Genomic DNA, 23,841 nt, shown 5'->3' with positions numbered 1-23,841 from the left:
ATGACAAACAAGTTGAACAGGGTAGAGCATTCAAATTTTTGGCTGGCCTAGATCCAATATATGAGAATATAAGGTCCCAAATTCTGGGAAGAGATGAGATGCCTGACTTACATCATGTCTACTACCTTGTGAGAAATGAAGAGGTGAGAAGAAAAGAGATGCAAGTTGATGCTCAGACTAAACTAGCTGAACAGTCTATGGAACATTCAGCCCTGATTTCTACAAATCAAAGGGGGAACAAGTTCTCTGACAAGAGACACCTGAAGTGTACTCACTGTGGGGGAGAAAAGCATGTGAAAGAGACCTGATGGGTTCTCTATCTTCATCTGAAACCAGCTGCATTGAGGAAAGATAAAAAGCACCAGAAGGGCCAATCTGCAAGTGGGAACCTGGTAGCAAGTCATAGTGATGGAGGTTCCAAACACTCATCCACAGTTGCTTCCTCTTCCATGGGACAGACTACTAGTTCCCAAGGACATGGGTCTATGGATTTCACAGCTGATGAGGTAGAGGTACTTAGTCGGGCACTGGCCCGCCTAAGGACAAATTCCCTTGCTTCCACCTCCCTTGCTAGATCAGGTATTGTCTTTGCCTTTAGTGCAACTAGTTCCATTGATCCAGCCTACTGGATTATTGATTCCGGTGTGACTGACCACATGACTCACATGTCTTCTTTATTTTCTTCCTATCATTTAATGTCTGGCCAAGACAAGATGAAGGTTGTTGATGGTTCCCTCTCTACCATATCTGGGAAAGGAGTGGTTGACCTAAGCAAGGACCTCTCACTCAAATCTGTCTTGCATGTTCCCAATCTCTCTTCAAACCTTTTATCTGTTTCAAAACTCTTGAAAGTATAGACGGCCAGAAATAAGAGGAAGAGAAGAAGGGGAGAGGAGAAGAAGAGAAGAGAGAAGAGAGAAGGGTTTTGCAATGTAACGGTGTTGGCGGCACCATCCTTTATTTTAATATATATAGGGCGGAAAAAATAACAAGGGAAAAGACCCTTGTGCCCCTGAGTACAATAGCAGACATAATAGAAAGAAAAAACGAAAGAAAAGAAGCACTTTAACTAGCCAAACAGACCCTAACAACAACAACTAAATTATTTTAATACTCCCCCTCAAGTTGGAGCATAGATGTCAATCATGCCCAACTTGTCACACAACTCTTTGTGCCGCACATGATGAAGACCTTTGGTGAAGATATCTGCAAGTTGTTCTTCTGAGCTGACATATGGTGTACACACTTCTCCATTTTCAAGTTTCTCTCTAATAAAATGCTTGTCCACTTCAATGTGTTTCGCCCTATCATGCAGGATTGGATTAGCAGCAATATTGATGGCAGCTTTATTGTCACAGTAGAGTGACATAGGATTGCTCACTGCGAAACCCAGTTCACCTAACAGATTTCTTATCCACATGATTTCCGCAACCACATGAGCCATCGCTCTATACTCTGCTTCAGCACTGGATCTAGCCACCACACTTTGTTTTTTACTTCTCCATGTGACCAAGTTTCCTCCTACAAAGGCATAATACCCATTGGTAGATTTTCAGTCATTGACTGCTCTTGCCCAATCTGCATCAGTATATACTTCCACCTTTAAGTGACTGTGTTTCTGGAACAACAAACCAGCTCCAGGAAACTTCTTGAGATATCTCAAGATCCTCTCTGCAGCTTCAAAGTGAGTTGTCCTAGGGCTGTGCATGAATTGACTAAGGACACCCACTGCATAGGCAATATCAGGCCTGGTCATAGAAAAATACAAAAGTCTCCCCACGAGTCTCTAGAACTTCTTTACATCTTTCAGAAAAATTCTCCCTGACAGTCTCCCAGATCATGATTAGGTTCAATTAGTGAATCAAATGGTTTTACCCCCAACTTGCCTGTATCTTCTAGTAGATCTAGTACATATTTTCGTTGGGAAATAAAGATGCCCTTGTGAGAGCGGGCAACTTCAATTCCAAGGAAGTAATGTAAGGGGCCTAGATCCTTCACCTCAAATTGAGTGGCTAGGAATTTTTTGTCTCCGTATTTCAAGAAGCTCTTACCTCCCCAGGGTAGCGGCAAGCCATGGAAGAAGAACTCTCTGCTCTACAACATAATCACACGTGGGAACTCACCGCTCTTCCTCCCTGTAAAGCACACTGTTGGGTGTAAATGGGTCTACACGGTGAAGTATCTTCCTGATGGCAGTGTGGAAAGATTGAAGGTGAGGTTAGTGGCCAATGGCTATTCTCAGTTGTATGGTGTGGACTATATGGAGACATTTTCTCCTGTGGCTAAGACTGGTTCAGTTCGGGTGTTCATTTCATTAGTTGCTATGTATGATTGGCCTCTTGGTCAACTTGACATAAAAAATGCCTTCCTACATGGTGATCTCGTTGAGGAAGTGTATATGGAGCAACCACCAGGGTTTGTTGCTCAGGGGGAGGCTGGTAAGGTGTGTAGGCTCAAAAAGGCAATTTATGGACTGAAACAATCTCCACGTGCTTGGTTTGGCAGGTTCAGTGAAGTGGTGAAAGCCTTTGAGATGAAACAGTGTCAGGTTGATCATTCTATGTTCAGCTATAACTCAAAGGATGGGAAAATCTTGCTAGTCGTGTATGTGGATGATATTGTCATAACTGGGAGTGACAACAATGGAATCGACAGGTTGAAGAAATTCTTACAGGACCACTTCAACACGAAAGATCTGGGGAAGCTGAAGTATTTCCTGGGAATAGAGGTTGCAAGGTCAAAACATGGGATCAACCTATGTCATAGAAAATATGTTCTTGATCTACTTGAAGAAACAGGGTTGTTAGGTGCTAAACCAGTAGAGGCTCCTATGGAACTCAATGCCAAGTTGAGTGTTGATGCAGGTGAAGAGTTTGATAATCCTGGAAGATACAAAAGGTTGGTGGGAAAGTTGAACTACCTGACCATTACCCGGCCAGATATATCATTTGCTGTGAGTGTGGTGAGACAGTTTATGCAACATCCTCGGGTTCCTCACTAGGAAGTTGTTCTGATAATTGTTAGGTACCTAAAGGGTGCTCCAGGTCGTGGTTTGTTATACCAAAATGGAGGAACTCTTGAGATAGTAGGGTACACAGATACTGACTGGACTGGTTCTATATCAGACAGGAGATCAACTACAAGGTATTGCACCTTCCTTGGTGGCAATCTTATAACTTGGAAGAGCAAGAAACAAACAGTGGTGGCAAGAAGTAGTGCATAAGCAGAGTACAGGGCTATGGCTCATACCACATGTGAACTAGTATGGTTGAAGAACTTGCTACAAGAGATGGGATTCTCAGTTGACAAACCCATGAAACTATACTGTGATAACCAAGCTGTTGTTCACACTCTTCCAATCTCATCTTCCATGAGAGAACTAAGCATATTGAGGTTGATTGTCACTTTGTAAGAGAGAAAGTGATAAGTGGGGTGATAAGTATTTCATTACCTTGATCGATGATTACTCTAGATACACCTGGGTTTACCCTATGCAATCTAGAGAGGAAGTGCCTAAAATTGTGAAAGACTTTGAACGCATGGTGTTCACTTAGTTCCAAACTGAAATCCTTATTTTCCAGTCGGACAATGCAAAGGAATACTTCCATCGTGATCTCACGGAATTCTTTGCTTCAAGTGGATCACTTCAACGAAGCTCTTGTGCTAGGACACCTCAACAAAACGATGTTGCTGAAAGAAAAAACTGTCATCTTCTTGAAGTAGCTCGTGGCTTCTTAATCCATACAAATGTTCTGAAATGTTTTTGGATGGATGTTGTTCTATGTGCTATGTACATCATCAACTGTATGCCCTCTCGGTTACTAGAGTATAAGGCCTCACATCAGCTTTTGTTTCCTACAGCTCCGTTGTTCCCCATTCCAATGCATGTTTTTGGGTGTCGTTGCTTTATTCATAACTTGTCACCTACTCGGGGTAAACTTTATCCTTGTTCTATTCCTTGTGTCTTCCTTGGTTATCCTCTATCTCAAAAGGGGTACCGTTGCTATGATCCCGTCTCACATAAGTACTTTGTCTCAATAGATGTGTCATTCTTTGAGAATCAACCTTTCTTCTCGGTTTCTCCTCAGGAGGATAGTAGGGTTGAGGAGAAACAGGCTCAAACTCAACTACCTCCTCTACCTAACCTCCATTCCGCATCTTTCTTCGCCGCCACAAAAGCCAGCAGAGTTCAAGAGCCATGGAACCTGACACTATGCAACCAACATCATCGTCTTCACCGGAGGTTGATCCTTCCCATCAGCTAGGTACACTTGCTTCTATTGATATGCCTGCTCCTCTCAATGTTGATTCCCCTATCATTAATGATCTTGATGTTCCTATTGCTAAGAGAAAAGGTGTCAGATCTTGTACCACTAACCATCCTATCTCTCACTTTGTGTCCTATGATGATTGTAGAGAACACTGATGTGGGCCCCACAGTAGTGGTCCCCACTGTGTTCATAGGACAGCATGTGTAGTTATTTGTTTCAATTATAGTAGTGTCAGTTTGAGTCAGTTTGTTAACTCAGTTTTTATTTACTTTATTTATCATGTAAGTACTAAGGGCAGATGTGTCCTTTCCATTATGTACTGAACATAAACTATAAATAATAAGAGAGTGGCGGTGGCAGACCTGTTAGAATCTGTCCCTCCTTTCAACCCCTTGTGTTCTCCTGTTTCTCTTCTATTCCTTCTCCTTTCTCTCACTTTTCTTCTGTTTTGTAAACCTAAAACCTATTAGGATTCAAGACTGATTACAGTCTTCTCATCTTCTTGCGGCAGAGAGAATATTAGCATACTTGAAGAGATGCCCGGGTAGAGGTATACTGCTCAAGAACAATAATCACATGAGGGTGGAAGTCTATACAGATGCCGATTGGGCTGGGAGTGTTGATGACAGAAGGTCTACCTCTGGATATTGTGCCCTTATGGGAGGTAACCTTGTCTCTTGGAGGAGTAAGAAGCAGAGTGTTGTTTCCCGCTCCAGTGCTGAAGCGGATTACAGGTCAATGGCTAACGGAGTGGCTGAAATCTTATGGCTGATGTCACTACTTGAAGAGTTGGGTATTGACTATGAAAAGCCCTTAATGTTGTATTGTGATAATCAGGCAGCTATTAATATAGCCCACAACCCAGTGCAGCATGACAGAACTAAACATATCAAAGTTGATCGACATTTTGTGCGAGAGAGGGTCACATCACAAGAAGTGTGTCTTTCGTACATCACATCTAATATCAGCTTGCGGATATCCTCACCAAGGCTATACCATGGAAGAAGTTAGAGATAGACCTATCCAAGTTGGGAATGATAGATATCTACTCCCAACTTGAGGGGGAGTGTAGAGAACACTGATGTGGGCCCCACAGCAGTGGTCCCACTGTGTTCGTAGGACAGTATGTGTAGTTATTTGCTTCAGTTATAGTAGTGTCAGTTTGAGTCAGTTTGTTAATTCAGTTGTTCCTTATTCAGTTTTTATTTACTTTATTTATCATGTAAGTACTAAGGGCAGATGTGTCCTTTCCATTATGTACTGAACATAAACTATAAATAATAAGAGAGTGGCGGCGGCAGATCTGTTAGAATTTGTCCCTCCTTTCAACCCCTTGTGTTCTCCTGTTTCTCTTCTATTCCTTCTCCTTTCTCTCACTTTTCTTTTGTTTTGTAACCCTAAAACCTATTAGGATTCAAGACTGATTACAGTCTTGATCTTCTACTATGATATTTCATCTTCATATCGTGCATTCCTCCCCTCTGTTGACAGTATTCCCATTCCTAAGAATGTGGCAAAAGCTTTATCCAAACCTGAATGGACAGATGCAATGAAGGAAGAGATTGATCATTACACAAAAATGGCACTTGGGAGTTGGTGGATCTTCCTGAAGGGAAGGAACCAGTGGGGTGCAAGTGGGTGTTCACAGTGAAACACAAGGCTGATGGAACTGTTGAAAGGTACAAGACCAGACTGGTGGCAAAAGGTTTTACACAAGTATATGGAGTAGACTATGCAGAGACTTTTGCCCCAGTAGCCAAGATGAACTCTATCAGAATTCTCCTTTCACTGGCAGCAAATATTAACTGGGAACTTCACCAATTGGACATCAAAAATGCTTTCTTGAATGGTGACCTAAAAGAGGAAGTGTACATGACCCAACCTCCAGGTTTTTGTGCTAAAGGCAGTGAATAAAAAGTGTGCAAGTTAAAAAAATCTTTATATGGGCTGAAACAATCTCCTCGGGCCTGGTTTAGTAAGTTCCACTTAGCAGTTCAACAGATAGGGTTCAAACAATGCCAGTCAGATCACACATTATTTGTGAAGAAAGGTGAAGGGAAAATTGCAGCTCTAATTGTGTATGTGGATGACATAGTGATCACAGGAGAGTGGGAGGCTGAAATACAAAGACTAAAAAAGTTCTTAACCACTCAATTTGAGGTGAAAGATCTAGACCCCTTACGTTATTTCCTTGGAATTGAAATTGCCCGCTCTCACAAGGGCATCTTTATTTCCCAACGGAAATATGTACTAGATCTACTAGAAGATACAGGCAAACTGGGGGTGAAACCAATTGAACCTAACCATCATCTGGGAGATAGTCAGGCAGAGTTCTTGAAAGACTTGAAGAAGTTTCAGAGACTTGTAGGGAGACTCTTGTATTTGTCTATGACCAGGCCTAATATTGCTTATGCAGTGGGTGTCCTTAGTCAGTTCATGCACAATCCTAGGACAACTCACTTTGAAGCTACAGAGAGGATCCTCAAATACCTCAAGAAGTTTCCTGGAGCTGGTTTGTTGTTCCAGAAACATGGACATTTAAAGGTGGAGGTATATACTGATGTTGATTGGGCAGGGGCAGTTGATGACCTAGGGGAAACCTAGTCACATGGAGAAGTAAGAAGCAAAGTGTGGTGGCTAGGTCTAGTGCTGAAGCAGAATACAGAGCTATGTCTCATGGAATTGCTGAAATCATGTGGATAAGAAATCTGTTAGGAGAACCGGGTTTTACAGTTAGCAGCCCTATGTCATTCTATTGCGACAATAAGGCTGCTATCAACATTGCAGCTAATCCAGTCCTCCATGATAGGACGAAACACATTGAAGTGGACAAGCATTTTATTAGAGAGAAACTTGTAAATGGAGAAGTGTGCACCCCATATGTCAACTCAGAAGAACAACTTGCAAACATCTTCACCAAAGGTCTTCATCATGTGCAGCATAATGATTTGTGTGACAAGTTGGGCATGATTGACATCTATGCTCCAACTTGAGGGGGAGTGTTGAAATAATTGATTTTATGTTTGTTAGGGTCTGTTTGGCTGATTAAAGCCTTTTTTATTTTAATATATTATTGTACCATCACTTAGTAGGGGCACAAGGGTCATTTCCCTTCTTATTTTTTTGCCCTATATATTATAATGAAGTGGGTGCCGCCAGCACTATTCCATTGCCTCAATCCTTCTTTCTTCCTTCTTCTCTTCTCTTCTCTCCTCTTCTCTTCTCTTCTCTTTTGCTGTATTCTTAAATCAGATTTACTGTCAAGAGCACTATATATGCTTCTTGATAAAGTCAAACTCGGGATTCAATCTAGCTAGGAAATCAAAGAAACTTTTCTTCTCAAATACTTCCAGTACTGCTTTCCATCTTCAAGATCCTTCCATTCCAAGGCTGCCAAGTGATCTATTTCTTCCTAGAGTGACTGTAGAAAAGAAAAACGCATGGCCATTGTCCTCTCCCCCTAATGCATACTGCAAGCCTCTCTCCTAAGCTAATCCACTCAGGTTGTATTTCTTGCCTAGGAATAGGTGGTAGTACCCAAATATCCTTGGCAATGGAGAGGAGTGTGTATTTATGGGTGTTATGTGACTGCATAGAGCAAATCAGCAAAGACATTACCAACAAACTGTCCTACTCCCACATGGGAAATTTTTGGTCTTCAGGCTTCAACTTCACTTCCTTCCCTGTAATGAAACCCCACTTATCTCTTCCTCTAATGGTAAGCTTGAAAAATTGGGACAATTCCAAAAAATTGGTCCCATCAAGTTTTATGGTGGTTATCATACCACTAGAAGTGTCGACATGTCTAATTAACACTGAAAACAACCTGTATATCCTTGGATGACTTCATGACCCACAGACTAGCATCTTGATCACCCAACAACACTCCAACAACCAATCGGCACACAATAGACTTAAATAAAAAGGTCAAATCTTGGTTAAGAAACAAAAGGAGGCCAAAAAAACTGGCTGACAACAATAAAGGGAGAGAACAAAATCTCCCAAAAATCATCCAGGGTTTAGAAATTGTGAAGAAACTTCCCATCACTAGAAAATGTGCACAGGGGAAATAAATCTCATGCAAGGAAATAATTTTAGGTGCACAGAAAATCCTTAAACATCAAATATGTATTTCTACCATTTTTTATTAAAAAAATCCAGGAATAAATCATAGAAGCTTCAAACCCCTATAAGAACCATAACAAAACTTCCTAAAATCATGGTGCATCCGACTATACCAGATTCAAGAGTTGGTGCTACCACCTATATGAGCTACTAACATCATCTGGCAGTGGGCTGATGTCAGTAGGTCTTCCTGGTATGAAGGTTAGTAGGGGAAGCTTTTTCCAAGACCCTCGGAGGGCTCTAATGTTGAAGAGAGGTATGTTACTATCCATACAAAAGGATGCAAAAGACAATAAGCCCATACATAAACATTCTCAACATGAGAAAAGAACCAAAAACCAATCTGGCCTTTCCCTCACTCTTATTGGGCGTGATGATTCAACCTACACTCTACTTCCTCTAATTAGATTATCTTGTTTGCCAAACCATGTATTGCCAACAATGGTCCATTCCATACACTTATTTTCCAAAGGTTGCAGCTATAAGCCTATATCAAGTTGTTTCATTAACAAAAAAAAATGCGTGTACCTTGTATGTAAGAAATTTTAATTTGATCATTAAATTTCCATCTTCATTATCCAAACCATATGCTCCTGATGTACTTCTGTTGTAGTTACCATTGATGTTCCTGACTAGCATGTTACTGTCTTTTGCAAATTCAGCAGCTTTCTCCTTATTCACCTTGAATAAGTTTATATCAACAAAAAAACCTGAGAGGAAAATAGATTTATTAACAATAGACCTATCCATAAGCTAGATACAGCAAACAATCTTATTGCACAAGCATGTATTGAAATAGTGATATGACAAAAGAAACAGAAGAGTACATAAATCTATTTGGCAAGTTAGAATAAAATAAAATACCCTCTTCTCCAGATGCATGATGGGGAAAAAATGTAAATGGGTTCTTTTTAGTCAAGTCTTTTTATGAAGCATTAATGAGAAATCATGTGGAACACTCATATATAAAGGGTGTTGGGTCAATCCAGCAAGAATAAAATGTGTCAGCATTCCTACTTTCACTTGATAATATTCTGATGGTGGACCATTTGAAGAATAGGCAATTTTTGAATTACAAGATAGCTTCATGTGCGACAATCATGAAGAATATGTATCACATGTATTTAATGTCCAGACCTGCTCATCTTCATGATGTCTTCTTTTTGTGTGGTTTTCATTATGCAGGTGTTATATGGTAAAATATTTTTTGTAGTACTATTCAAATTGGCATTTATTGGGGAATATAGGATGTAAGTAAAACAAGAGTTTTTAAAGGGAAAAGAAGGAATAATATAAACACTTCACATGATATAGGACATGGGATCACTCTTTGTGGACTGGTTGATAGATCAACTTATGTTGGAAGATGCAAGTCACTCACCTTTTCAAATATTTTGTCTACCTTGGATATTTTAGTTGTGAATGTATAGATGCTTTCATGCTTGGTGTAGTTACTTTTCTTGTCCAAAATAAGCATCTCATTCAAAGGGAAGACCAACCAATATGCTAGCTTATAAAAGAACCACTACCCAATGTGTAGGTGCCAACTATCTAGGGTTTTGGGAGGGGTGGATCAAATAGTCTTTCTAAAAATGGTGTGTAGTGTGGATAGGCCTTTTCTAGGGATCAGCCTTCCAACCCAAATTGGCTATGGTTATTGATTAGACAGTGTATGCCATTGGCTACATCAGTTTGATGTAAACTAACATTTGTTGTTGAATAAAATCAGTACATTTTATTTCATGCGTGTTATGGTGTGTTTCCATGAATGTTGTACATTTATGAGACTTGTAATCTTAAGTGTTCTCAGCCAAATAATGAACTTGGGGGAGTTTTATCATATCAAGGTTGACACTCCTGTACTGTTGTAGTGGTGAAGCAGTTTGTCTCAACTGCTCGGGTTAGACCTAAGGTACAGTGGGTGGGTGTTTAAGAAATACAGAACATGACCATTTCCAATTTTACCTTGGACCTTGGAGACAGGGGTCTGCTTTTGATGTGTTAGACCGGCCTGCTTTTGATGTACCAACTAATGAGATCCTTTTGGGGTCAAATACTTGAGTATGTTGGACCAGAACTAGATTGAGAAGCCACTTGAGTGAGTGATCATTGTGATAGAATTAGCCATTTTGTCAAACAAAGAGAATATCCCAGAGTACACTCTCTCTGATGGAAACCTAAAAATGCCGACAGTGGATTTCAACTTGTTTTGAAATCGGATTTGCAAAATGTACTGATACTTACAAATAGTTTATTCTGGTAAAGAGTTTGCAAAATGGTTTTAATCCCGGGATCTATTTGAGTAGAGGGCTCATAGGATGGCTGAAATCCAAGACAATTTTATGACACTTGTTGGGACGAATTTGGGCCTAAGTTAGACCTAAACTTAGTGTAGGGACAATTCAGTAAGTTAGACCTAGTGAATGCAGCCTATGTACTTTAGTATGTGGGCTGAACCCTGTTGGTTTAAATTGAGATATATGTGGATCCTACACTACACAATGATAAGGTTCAATAGCTGGTCAATGTTGTGAGAGAATAGTGTAGAGAAGATGGGCCAAATGGCCCATAGGTTGTTTATTCTTTCTTGTTATTTATGTTTTTCTGTAATGGGCCTTATTCTGGGCCCATCCTGTCTATATTAAGTTCTTTGTAAATTCTTGCCCAACTAAGGGCCTCCTTGTAATTATTCAAATATATCTTAATAAAATAGTTTTAGGGTGCTGAGAAAGTGTAGGTTCGAAACTCTCATTCTCAGACCCTCATTGCCGAACTCTCAAGCTCTCCTCCAGTTTTCCTCATGGTATTAGAGCATACCCGAACTTCAATATTCTAGGGCTGGAAGCTTAGGCTCATATTGCCTGATTCTTGGAGGTCATTGGAAGTGCCCAAGACTAGAATCTCTTGGAGAAGTGGTTCGGTGGCCAGGAAGAATCAGAGAAAAAAAAAGGAAGGGGAACAGCTCGGTTCTGTTTTAAAGCTCGAACTGTAAGTTGTGCTCAGTTTTCTGGTTGTTCTGTATTACTTTCGACTGTGTTTGGACTGTTGAAGTGTCCGAAAATCTCTGGTTGTTCCGTATTACTCTCGGCTATGTTTGGACTATTGAAGTGTCCGAAAACTCTGGTTGTTCTGAACTACCTTCGGCTGCCATTGAATCTGGTTTAACCCAGAAATTTCTGGGCTGTTTTTCACTCCTTGGACTGTCAAAACTGCCAAAACATCCTTGTAACAAGGCTGTGGATTGTTACTTATATTTGGCTGTTTTGGGGGGTTGTACGAACTGTTCTTGAGGCCTTTTTTCTTTTTGACAGTGGGGTTGTCTCTATTGCCCACACTGTGTTTGTAAAAAGGGATATTTCAGCAATACCAAGTGGTATTTACCTTGAAGTCCAGATTTGGAAAGGTACTTCAGCTGAGTGCCGAGAAGTTTCTGTTTACTTCTTGAAGGCTGAACTCAGTGTATTGCCTTTTTGTGGTCGGCTGAACTCAGTGTGTTGCCTTCTTGTGGTCAGCTGAACTCTGTTCTTGCTTGTCCTCATTCAGTATATTTGTATTAGTCATCTGAAATCATATTTGGAGTGTTTACATGATGTACTTCTACTCTCTTCCCCTTGTAACAGGGTGATTATTAGTATTTTGCTTGGATCAAGATGACATAAAGGCAAAGTGATCAATCATAGGAGGTTACATTACGGTTGTCCTTCTACTCTCTTCCCCTTGTACAAGGGAGTGTGCAGAGGCAAGAGTGGCAATTCCGGCACTAAGAATAGATTGCTTGATAAAATCAAACTCTAGATTCAAGCCAACCAAGAAATCAAAGACTCTATTCTCCTTTATGTACTTTCGATATTGCTCACAATCTTTAGGTGATCCATTTCTTCCCATATAGAATGTAGAAGAGAAATACATAGCAACAAATCTCTCCCCCTGACGCATACTGCAAGCTTCCCTCCAAAGCTGGTACACTCTAGTAGTATTGTTAACACGGGAATAGGTGGCAACAACTCTATCCCAAATATTTTTAGTCGTCGGAAGAAACATGTAGTTTTGGGCAATATGAGGTTGCATTGAGCAAATCAAGCATGACATTACAAGGAAGTTATCAGATTCCCATTTTTCATATTTCGGATCTTCCAGGTTTGGCTTCACCTCCTTTCCTGTGATGAATCCCAGTTTACCACTCCCAGTAATGGTAAGTTTAGCAGATTGAGACCACTCTAAAAAGTTGGTTCCATCAAGTTTAATAGTAGTTATCATACCACTAGAAATGTCAACACTTCGCATCTGTACACCCTTAGATGATTCCATATTTTATCAAACACTTACGCATCAACCAAAAAGGAGCCCCCAATACTTAACCATAGCTAAGGACCCAAGAAACTAGGTCACCACACGGTTAAGAACAAAAAAGCCAAAAAAAACTAGGTTGGCAGCAAAATAAAGGGAGAAGAAAATCTCCCAAATATTGTCCAGGGCTTAGAAAATTATGGGACCAGTTCCCGTTTCTCCCAAAGTGAAAAACAACCTGAGTGGTCTAGGTTTTGTAGTAAAAAAACTGGTTAAACATAGTGTATAAGGCTCGGCATCACATTTGGAATTTCTACAATTTTCTACTTGAAAAGTCCACTAAAAATCATAGAAGCTTCGAACAGAGACAAGAGTCATACCAAAAATCTTCTAAGACCAGGGCGAATCAACCATGTAGGACTCATGTACTACCGCTGACACTTGTACAAACTGCTGACATCATCCGGCAGTAGTCTGACATCAGAAGTTCATCTCGTGGAAGAGAGTCAGCAAGGAAGGTGTTCCCAAGTGCCTTTACTTGCTCTGGTACCAAGTTGTGAAACTAGTGTTGCAAATCTAGGGTTTGTATGAGAGAGAGAAAGAAGAAGAAGAAGAATGTGTCGAGAGGTGTGGTTCAGTTACTATTCACACCCTCAAAAGGCACTTTATATTTTGAAACAAAAAATTGCAAGGAGTTCCTACTTGGGCACCCAAATACAAAGAGAAGAGGAAAAGACTAAAAACACCCTTGCCTCAACTTTCTCAACAACAATCAAGAAGAGATTTCTTGCTAGAACAACCCTAATTCAATCCAAGGGAATAGGAGTACCTTTCTTCTTCTCCCACCTCAGTCTTTACAGAAAAGAGCCTTTTGAGTGAAAAAGACAAAGCACCATTGTTGGATTTGATCAAGCTTGGAGGGTGTAAAGCTGTTAACATCAATTCTCACTTTGAACTAGCAATTTGATCTCCAATTTTGGGCTGTGCCATCTTCAGATTTGGGGATCTTTTGGACTTGATTCTTTGGGCATGACTACCACCTAGGGAGTTGCTTTTGTGGACTTTGTATGAGGTAAAATTCCACCCAATTACAGGAATTAATTTGGCATGATATTCTAGATCGATCCTAGGGGAAAATTGTTTCTCATGAGAGATCCAATCTCTCTTGGGCTGATTTCAAGAATTTTTGAAATTCACCTTTCCCACAATCAAGGTTTGACTTTTATGGTTCTTCCTCAACCTATTTTTCAGAAGTAGACACCAAGAACTTTTTCTAGCCACCTATGAACCCTTGTGGCTAATCTCTCAAATTCCACTTAATAGTCTAGAACTGGTCCAACTTGTCATACTTTGGATAATGCCTCATCAAAGTCTTCAAAGCTGGAAGGTCCAAACCAGTGGATTGCTTTTCTATCCATATGAATTAAGGCCATCGCCACTCATTAATGGCTTGGTACCTCCTGAAACTCAAAGCATCTCTTTGCACAATAGATCCAAGAGACAAGACCCTAGCTAGTGAAGGTTGGAAAATCCATCTTGACCGATCAAGAAGATTTTCCACCAAACCTTCGTGCACTGCCCTAATTGGATCCTTTTGAATGGCTCTCCTTACCTCCTATTGTAGTGTCCATCTTCTCACACTATGACATGATCACTGACAGAATCTCCATTTCACATAGATCTCCAATGAACTTAAGCAAATCTACCTTGATCCGGTCAACTCGTTCCTCCATGGGCGTTGATCTAATGATGGTCATCTCAAATCTAGCTCTGATACCAAAATTTATGAGATACTGCTGATCTCAAGAGTCTTCTTTGAAGGAAACTCTTCCTCCTGAAATAGAGAGAGAGAGAGAGGGAAAACTCTTCTATGCATTTCCATTACTCGGTGACCTATTTATACATTTCTGATTACATCACAAGCAAGTATTGGGTCTGTTTGCGAGGTCCTCAAGTATATCCGTACTTAATGGGCTGGGCCTAATGGATCCTTATGGTTTATAGGCAGCTCCATCAGTCCTGCAGCGAACTCATGGCAACTACACCATCCACTAAAGACCATAATGATAGGGATATTAAGAATCTCATTCAATCTATGATCTGAGCATACCCTTAGGAGAATAGGGGAATCCTGTTGTAGCTTGGTAGAGGTAGATATAGTGAAGCAAACCCTTCGAAACATGAGGGTATCAATTATAAAGGTTCACAGTGAAAACCCTGAGAAAATTCTACGGATGATCTAAGTATTTCATGGAGGGATAAGTTCTAAAGTTTGGTTGCTGCCGGGCTTGGAGAAGGAGCTATTGGGGTCAGTGGCAAAAAGAAGAATATGATGATGAGACAGGGCATGGGCCACATGGCAAAGTGATTAGCAAATTTTAATTACAGTAAAATTTCACAAGAAAGGAAACTAGAAAAGAGAAAGTGAAAGATTCCTACTCAAAAATATTTGAGAATGGAGTAGTCAAAATGTCAAGGTTTACAATAAATCGGAAGATAAATCATATGTTGCTTGCTGTATATGCAGCAGTAGGCTGTCAGCTATATGTCCTGTATGTCTCAACTAAAGGGGTATTGTTCCTAAAGGATTTCAAAGAGATCGATTCTGATCTGGGTTACAAAGATAATAAGGAGAAAAAAGTGATTTTAACAATTCCTTGATTCCATGAACACATGGAGGAAAACATACTAGCTGTAATTCTTCTACCTAAGCAGATCACAAGTGTTACCTTTTTTTAAACCACCTACCTCCCTAAAGAAAGTCCTTATTTCAGCAGGAGAATGACCTCCCACACATTCCATGAAGAAAAAGAGATTGGACAAAGTTATTGGCAGTAATTTGACTTCAAAAAAGAAGGATTGAGATGACAATTTTTTTTACCAGAAACAACTCAACATTTTATTAAGTATTGTTAAAGAATAATGTACAAATCAAGTGTTCCAATTAATTGGGTTAGTCCTGCTACCCAACCATTTTGAAATACTTTACAAGTCCTCCCTTGTGTAACCCCAAAACAATTGATTCCATGTTGCTTCTTGTTATTATCCCCCAATGATACTCCTAAGTCCACTATCTACCTCATCAATCACTTAAGAAAACACTTTACAATTTGGTAATAGCTTCAAAGTTATCAAACTAGAAAAATTAATTATTTACATCGTCGAGACCATGATAATTTGAAAATAACTTCAAGACCATCAAGCTAAAAAAATGATGCTTAAATGATAACCAGCTTAATCGAATCTTAAAAGAAAGATATCTTACCCCTATACAATGGCCATAATCCCTGATTGTACCTGGAACACACCAAATTATTTTAATCTAAAAAAAACAAAAATGGACTATTCATGATGGAGAGATAAGGAATTATTAAATTAAATTTGATATAGACAAATATGAGTAATCATTTCAGATTTTCAGTTAGTTCTTAGACAATAAAAATAGTTGATTGCTGTTACGGAAAATCTGTTGTAATCAGTAGAAGATGAGAAGAAAAAGAAGAGAGAAAGATATTGAATAGGGTGTGTTAGTCCTTAGAGATTGGCCCACCCTAGATCATATACTTATGCATTTAAACAAATGAAAATTACAGTATTTCCCTCTCTTAGTAATACAATACAGCAGGTTATTTCTAAATTCTAAACACTTCTACAGTAGTAAAAAATGTAAATTAAAATTTGACCTCATCTCCTTCTGATATCGTCGGAAAGCTGAATCACTGTGTACATGAATAACCATTTTAAAGTGAAGATTATCATCTGCCATAAAGTCCAACTTGTGAAAGTTACAGTAACACTTAAAAGCAGCTGGATAATGTTTTGATTTCATCATATGAATCATTTCCTGGAATAATTGAAAAACAAATACATTGTTAGAAGGCCAATGAAGAGCCTAGCCACCAACAGGTGAGGCCTTACAATAGGAGGCTGGTTTATAATGGATGTGGCCTGACCTGCAATTTGATGGTAGAAAAATTCGCTGGGTGAGCCTTTAAAAATTTTGAAATGACAGATCGATCAGCATTTCTTGAACGGACACAACCATTTCCATTTCCAAACCAGTCTGAGTAGTTAGAACAGAAGGAGGTCCCAACACTTTGGAGTAGTGCTTTTATTTGCTACAAAAAGCAAGAAGGAAACGACGGAATAATAATAGTCATTCCAATTTTCAAGACCATGAGACAAAATAAGTCAAAGCAAAATATATATGTACATAGAGACAGAGAAGAAAATAGAAAGACCATATTCCATATAAGAAAGCAGACAAATTTTACCTGCTTTTCATTCGACCGATTAGCTGCACATATGTCACGCAGACTTGGTCCCAAGTCATGACCATCTGGAGTTCAAGACAGAATTTTAAAATATATATGACACAAATCCCAAAATTAAAATATAGTGCTTATTCCAAAGAAATATTCATTCAGAGATGGAACATATGAAATGAATTAAATATGTTCTTCTGTTCTCAATTTTATATGTTGTTACAGGAAGAAATTTTAAACCAAGGGAAAAAAGTGATCATTGCACAGGGCTCTAACAAACAAAAGAATTGTTTATTTGATAAGTAAAATCAAGCTTCATTAATCAAGAGATAAAGGCATTACAAGCATACCTTAGATAGGCACAAATCTACCTCTCCCAGGTACAGTTACATTTATATTTGAGCCCAATACAAACAGTTTCTATTCATCCCATTCCATTTGCCAATTTCCTCACCCATTGTATCCTCAAATTCATATTTCTAGTGATACATTTAAATTTCTTCATCTAATCTCTATAGCACCAAATTATATAATCTAGATAAATCAGTGACCAATATTAGAAAACACTAAACTACCGTGGTGTGTCATGGTGCAAGTGGTTAATGTGGTGCCTCCACGTGCGGTGACCAATATTAGAAAACACTAAACTACCGTGGTGTGTCATGGTGCAAGTGGTTACTGTGGTGCCTCCACGTGCAGTGACCAATATTAGAAAACACTAAACTACCATGGTGTGTCATGGTGCAAGTGGTTACTGTGGTGCCTCCACGTGCGGTGGTGACCAATATTAGAAAACACTAAACTACCGTGGTTTGTGTTAAACGTGTTAACACTACACGTGTAGTGCTTTCTACTATTGTAGTGACAGGGCTTTAACACACCGTGTAGTAGTTTACAGCCCTACTACACACACCGTGTGTAGTGTGGGGCTGTAACACAACCACTTGTGTTAGGTGCACCAATTCCACCTTCCACCTTTGCATGGTGTGTAGTTTACAGACAGCCCTATTAACACAGGGCGCAAGTGGGTGTGCATCGTGGTGGATGTGCTGACACTGCACATCCCCTTCAGTGACCATGTTTAAGATATTCAATTCATTTGCATTCTGTATTCCTTGCAGGACAAGAAGGAATTCAGCCATAACAAACCAATGAATTGTTATAAAATGAAATAAAAATAAAGAAGAAAATACACGTATATAAAGGAATTATTTCTCCTTTAAGTGCAAAAAAAAAACTCTTTCGTGGATCAGTCATGGTCTCTGCGTTTAATGTAAATTGCAAATCTGCATCTTGATAAAGGTTGACTAAATGTTCGTTATTTTATTCTTGAGTATAAGTTTCAAACAGCAAATTCAGGTTTAAAAAATCTGTTTATGTTCTTTTATTGGAAAGTGGATGGAGTTTCTTGCAGAAGGTTGATCAGATAGGAACAATGATATTTTGAGAGGTATTTCTTACTCCAGTTGTTAGAAAATCTTGAATTTGATAACTGTTGTGATCTAGATAGCCTTGGGATGAATGAATCTCCATAAATACAATAAAAACAACAACAACAAATAGAGATGTTGAAAATGAGAAAATGATATTAAGATAAAGGAATCACACCTATCTTCTCAAATCAAGTATGGATTATGGAATCACATCAAACTTAATATGAGACCTTCGATCACAACAAAGTAAAAATCTTGAGCGTCACACTGAAAAAAGGCAATATAATTTGAATGACTTCAAAACTTACTAGAACTGCAAAAAGACCTTCTAACTTGTCTTTAGAAGAAAAACAGTCCTTGAGAATAGAGGACTGTTTAGAATAGATGCAGAAATCAAGAAGAACCAGCAGAAAATACTTCTTCTAAGAATAGAGGGTGAAGAAGAAGATGGCGGTAAGAAAGGGTTCAGAGAGAGAGAGTTTCGAACCTTACCCTCTTCTCTTACACCCTAACACTGTTTTATTAAGTTAACCTTGAATAATTTACAAGAAGGCCCTCAGTTGGACAAGAAATTAAAAGAACATACCATAGAAAGAATGGGCCCAGAATAAGGCCCACTACAAAAAGGAATACAAACAGTAAAAAATGATAAACAACCTATGGGCCATTCGGCCCATCTTCTCTACACTCCCCCTCAAGCTGAGCATAGATGTCAATCATGCCAAGTTTGCCAGTATCATGCTGAAGTTTTGCCTTGAGAATACCCTTAGTGAGAAAATCTGCTAACTGTCCTTCAGAGGTGATGAAAGGAAGACATACTTCACCCGAAGAGACTCTATCTCGAACAAAGTGTCTATCGACTTCAATATGCTTAGTTCTATCATGTTGCACTGGGTTGTGAGCAATGTTGATGGCAGCCTGATTATCACAGTATAACATCATTGGCTTGTCATGCTCAATCCTCAGTTCCTCCATCAATGATTTTAACCATAATAGTTCAAAAACTCCATGTGCCATGGCTCTGTATTCTGCTTCTGCTGAACATCGAGCAACAACGGATTGTTTCTTGCTTCTCCAAGAAACAATATTACCAGCCACCAAGCTGCAATACCCAGAAGTAGATCTTCGGTCATCAATGTTTCCAGCCCAGTCAGCGTTAGTATAGGCTTCAAGTTTCATATGACCATGTTTGGCAAATAGAATTCCCTTTCCTGGGGAGCCCTTCAAATAACACAGGATCCGCTCTACTGCTGCCATATGAGTGTCTTGGGGAGCATGCATGATGTGGCTTATGCAACTGACAGCATATGCAATGTCTGGCCGAGTCATGCATAGGTACAGTAGTTTCCCAAGAAGTCTCTGGAAGACTCCTTTGTCTTCTAACAATGTTCCATCTAAAGAAGAGAGTTTATTACTCATATCAATAGGAGTAGCAACTGGTCTAGCACCCATCTTCCCTATTTCAGAGAGCAAGTCAAGAGCATACTTCCTTTGGGAGATAAAAATCCCATCCTTGGATCTAGCAACTTCTATGCCAAGAAAGTATCTCAATTCCCCCAAATCTTTAATCTCAAACTCTGTATGGAGGAAAGATTTGAGATCATTAATTCCTGAAACATCATTACCAGTCACAACAATATCATCTACATACACAATTAGGTATACTGTCAGGGGTCCACTCCTCTTCACAAAGAGAGTATGATCAGACAGTGTCTGTACATAGCCAAAGTTAACAAGGGCAGTTCTAAATCTCTCAAACCATGCTCTAGGGAAATGTTTTAGTCCATAAAGAAATCTCTTCAGCCTGCATACCTTTCCTTTCATATCTATTTCATACATCCCTAAAGGAAGAGACATATAAACCTCCTCATGTAATTCTCCATTTAGAAATGCATTCTTTACATCCAATTGATACAGTGGCCAGTCAGAGTTTGCAGCTAAAGATAAAAGAACCCTCACATATGTCATCTTGGCAACAGGTGCAAAGGTCTCCAGATAATCAACCCCATATATCTGTGTATAGCCTTTTGCAACCATCCTGGCCTTGTACCTCTCAATGGTGCCATCAGCCTGATATTTGATGGTAAAGACCCACTTGCAACCAACTAGATCCTTCCCTTCAGGCAGATCAACAACTTCCCAAGTGTCATTCTTGTGCAAGGCATCAATTTTGGATCTCATAGCATCCCTCCATTCTGGAATATTAAGAGCTTTTGACACAGACTTGGGAATAGGGTTAGAGGCAACAGAAGAGAGATAGGCAAAGTATGAAGGGGAAAGCAAACTATAAGAAAGGTGTTTGGAAATGCAATGTGTAGTACACTTCCGTTTTCCTTTCCTAACAGCAATGGGAATATCAAGGTCAAGGAAAAATGGCTCCAAAGGGGCTAAAACAGTACCTGTTGTCTCATCTGTAAATGGAAGTTCATGAGGCTCATTTGTTGTAAAGGAAACAACCTGCTCATTTCTGGATCTTTGCCTCTGATACACCCTGGGATTAAAGAGAGGACGAGGAGGTAAAGGGGGATGAACACTAGGATAGGGAGAGTGGAATGACTGATCCTCCTTTGATTCATGTGAGGAAGAAGGAGGCTCAGTAGGAGATTCAACAGATACAGGAAGAGGAAGAGCAAAGACCTGTGACAAATCCTCCCCCTTTTGACAATGCTCATCCCTAAAGGGACCATAAAAGGGAGAAAGCTCATCAAAGGTGACATCCATTGTGACATATCGAGTGCCAGTCTTTGGATCAAAGCAACAGTAACCCTTCTGTGTGGGGGAATAGCCAAGAAAGATACACTTGTGGGCTTTTGGTTCAAATTTATGTCTTTGGACACTAGGAGTATGTACATAGCAAGTGCAGCCAAATACACAAAGAGGAATAGACAAAAGGTCCTTGTCCGGATTAAGGAGACTGAAGGGAGACTTAAACCCTAAAACCCTAGATGGCATACGATTTATAAGGTAGGTAGCAGTGAGAACAACATCACCCCAAAACCTTGTAGGAACATGTGAGGCAAACAAAATACTTCTTACAACTTCAACAATATGCCTATTTTTTCTTCCAGCAACGCCATTCTGTTCTAGGGTCCTAACACAGGAACTGTGATGAATAACCCCCATGTCTGAGAGATAGCAGGATAAGTTCTTCTCAAAATATTCTTTTGCATTGTCAGATCTGAAAATTTTAGTCCTGGAATCAAACTGGGTTAGAACAAATTCATGGAATTGTCTCACGAGTCTTGGAACTTCATCACGGGATTTCATCAGGAATATCCAAATGAATCGAGAAAAATCATCAATAAACAGGAAAAAATACTTGTAGCCACCCATAGAGGGTAAATGGTAAGGCCCCCACACATCAAAGTGCACAATATTAAAAGGAAAAGAAGATCTTTTATTACTCAAAGGATAATTGTTTCTACAATGCTTTCACAACTCACAAGATTCACAATGAATACTGAACAAACTAATTCCCTTAAACAGTTCAGGGAATAAATGACTCAAAGCAGAAAAGGAAAGATGACCCAAATGAAAATGACATAACATAATTCGACTAAAAGACTCTGAAGAAACAGACCCAAAAGCAACATTCCCAGGTTGATCAGGACATAGTCCCAAAGTACCAAATAGGTATATTCCATTCGCCTCATGGCCACTCTCAATCACCTTCTAAGACTCCAGATCCTGAAAAACACAGTAGGAAGGAAAGAATGTTACACAACAGTTTAATGACTTAGTTAAACTACTTACAGATAACAAATCTGTATTTAGTTTAGGTACATGAAGGGCAGAAGGTAGGAACAAAGATTTGTAGCCTTGATGGTTCCCTTGCCAGAAATAGGGACAAGAGAACCATCAACTACGGTGATTTTATCACGTCCAGGAAGCAAGTCATATGAAACAAACAAGGTAGAAAGATTGGTCATGTGATCAAAAACACCTGAATCGATAATCCAAGGGATCTTAAGATTACCTGATATGGATGCATGATTGGCAGAAGCCCTTATACCTGGATGAGCAAATGCAGAAGAGGTTGAATTCCCCAAAGGGTTGGAAGATGAAGTCACACCCTCTACATGATTGATCATCTTCCCAAACTTTTCATATTATGCTTTCATGGTTGCTAACTGTGCACAATTAGATATCTCTTCAGTATGGTACTTGTCACTATCTGGACCAGCAACGACATTTGCACTCCCTGTCCTTTTACTATCATTCTTTTTCTAAAACCGAAGGGGAACAATATCAGAATGTAGTTTCCAACACTTGTCTTTGGTGTGTTTTGGCTTCTTGCAGTAATCACATACAACCTCTTTCTTCCTACAGCCACTAGAAGTCCCTGCAACTCCTTTGGGTTTCACTCCCATATTAGCAAAGTGATCACTTATACCAGTCCCTTGAACCTAGACAATCCTTATGCTCTCTTCACTACTCACCAATGCATATGCTTGTGACAATGAGACACTTTCCTTGGATAAAATATTTTGTTTTGTGATATCATATTCTGGGTTTAGTCCGGTTAAGAACTCAAACACCCTGTTTCTTACCACCAGTTTCCTGTAGGTCTCTGCATCATTGGTGGTGTCCCAGGTTACAGCTTCTATTAAGTCTATTTCTTGCCACAAAGACTTCAGGGTTGAGAAGTATACAGCTGAAGGTTTCTCCCCCTGTCTTAAATTCTTCACATCACTTCTCAATTTATAAGCTCTAGCCACATTTAGTTTTTGGAAATATGTTTCTGCAGCACTGTCCCAGATTTCCTTTGCTGAATTCATCCATAGATAGTGTTGGCTAATCTGTGGCTGCATTGAGTTCACAAGCCACCCAATAACAGTGTAATTCTCTTGCATCCACTTCTCATAGGATGGATCATCCTCTGGGGGACCCTTCTTGCTTCCGGAGATAAAGCCCCACTTTCCTCTACTACATATATAAATCTTTACCGATTGTGATCATGCCAGATAATTAGTTCCATCCAGCTTAACTGTGGTCACAGTCAATAAAGAATCAATCGGAGTCTCCTGAACTTGTCCGAATTCAGCAACATTCTTATTTTCAATCTCTGAGGAGTCCATCCCTTTAAACACTTCAAATAAGATTTCGACCAACCTCAACAAAAGTACTGAATGAGGATGAGCAAGGGCTGTGTTAAACCAGCCTCAAAGCAGCAATACACAAAACCAAATCACACCCGGAAGCTGTGAGAACCAAGACTAAAGCAGCACCTTGTTGACTACACAAGACACTAAACAGCTTGGTTTAGCCTTCAAGAAATAATCAGAAAACCTCCAAACACTGTGAACCCAATCCAAGCTCCTTTTCTAAACAGAAATTCCAGGTACTTACCAAAAAGTACCCCAAAAAGAGCAAAGAACAGTCTGTATTGATGAAGACTCCTTTTTACAAAATTTCAGATCTTTTTTGGGGTTTCGAACTCTTTTAAGGAGTGAAAACTGT

At 39.5% G+C, this 23,841-nt stretch overlaps 1 protein-coding gene across 1 annotated transcript in view; it reads right to left on the bottom strand.

The window, feature by feature from the left end:
- Window positions 1–23,841, bottom strand: part of LOC148868323 (tRNA ligase 1-like) — a 139,351-nt gene that overhangs the window by 78,054 nt on the left and 37,456 nt on the right. The window contains exons 10-14 of the mRNA XM_088968420.1: window positions 16,958–17,022; window positions 16,637–16,801; window positions 16,367–16,527; window positions 15,949–15,980; window positions 8,925–9,106 (exon numbers count right to left, since the gene is read on the bottom strand). Coding sequence (XP_088824546.1) covers window positions 8,925–9,106; window positions 15,949–15,980; window positions 16,367–16,527; window positions 16,637–16,801; window positions 16,958–17,022 — 605 coding nt within the window. The remainder of the gene's footprint in view (window positions 1–8,924; window positions 9,107–15,948; window positions 15,981–16,366; window positions 16,528–16,636; window positions 16,802–16,957; window positions 17,023–23,841) is intronic.

Source organism: Nelumbo lutea, chromosome 2, assembly GCF_056320005.1.
Source record: "Nelumbo lutea isolate HS-2025 chromosome 2, American lotus-T2T, whole genome shotgun sequence".
Lineage (NCBI taxonomy): Eukaryota > Viridiplantae > Streptophyta > Magnoliopsida > Proteales > Nelumbonaceae > Nelumbo > Nelumbo lutea.
Note: the sequence above shows the minus strand (reverse complement) of the source record. Positions and strands in the feature narration are given on the sequence as shown.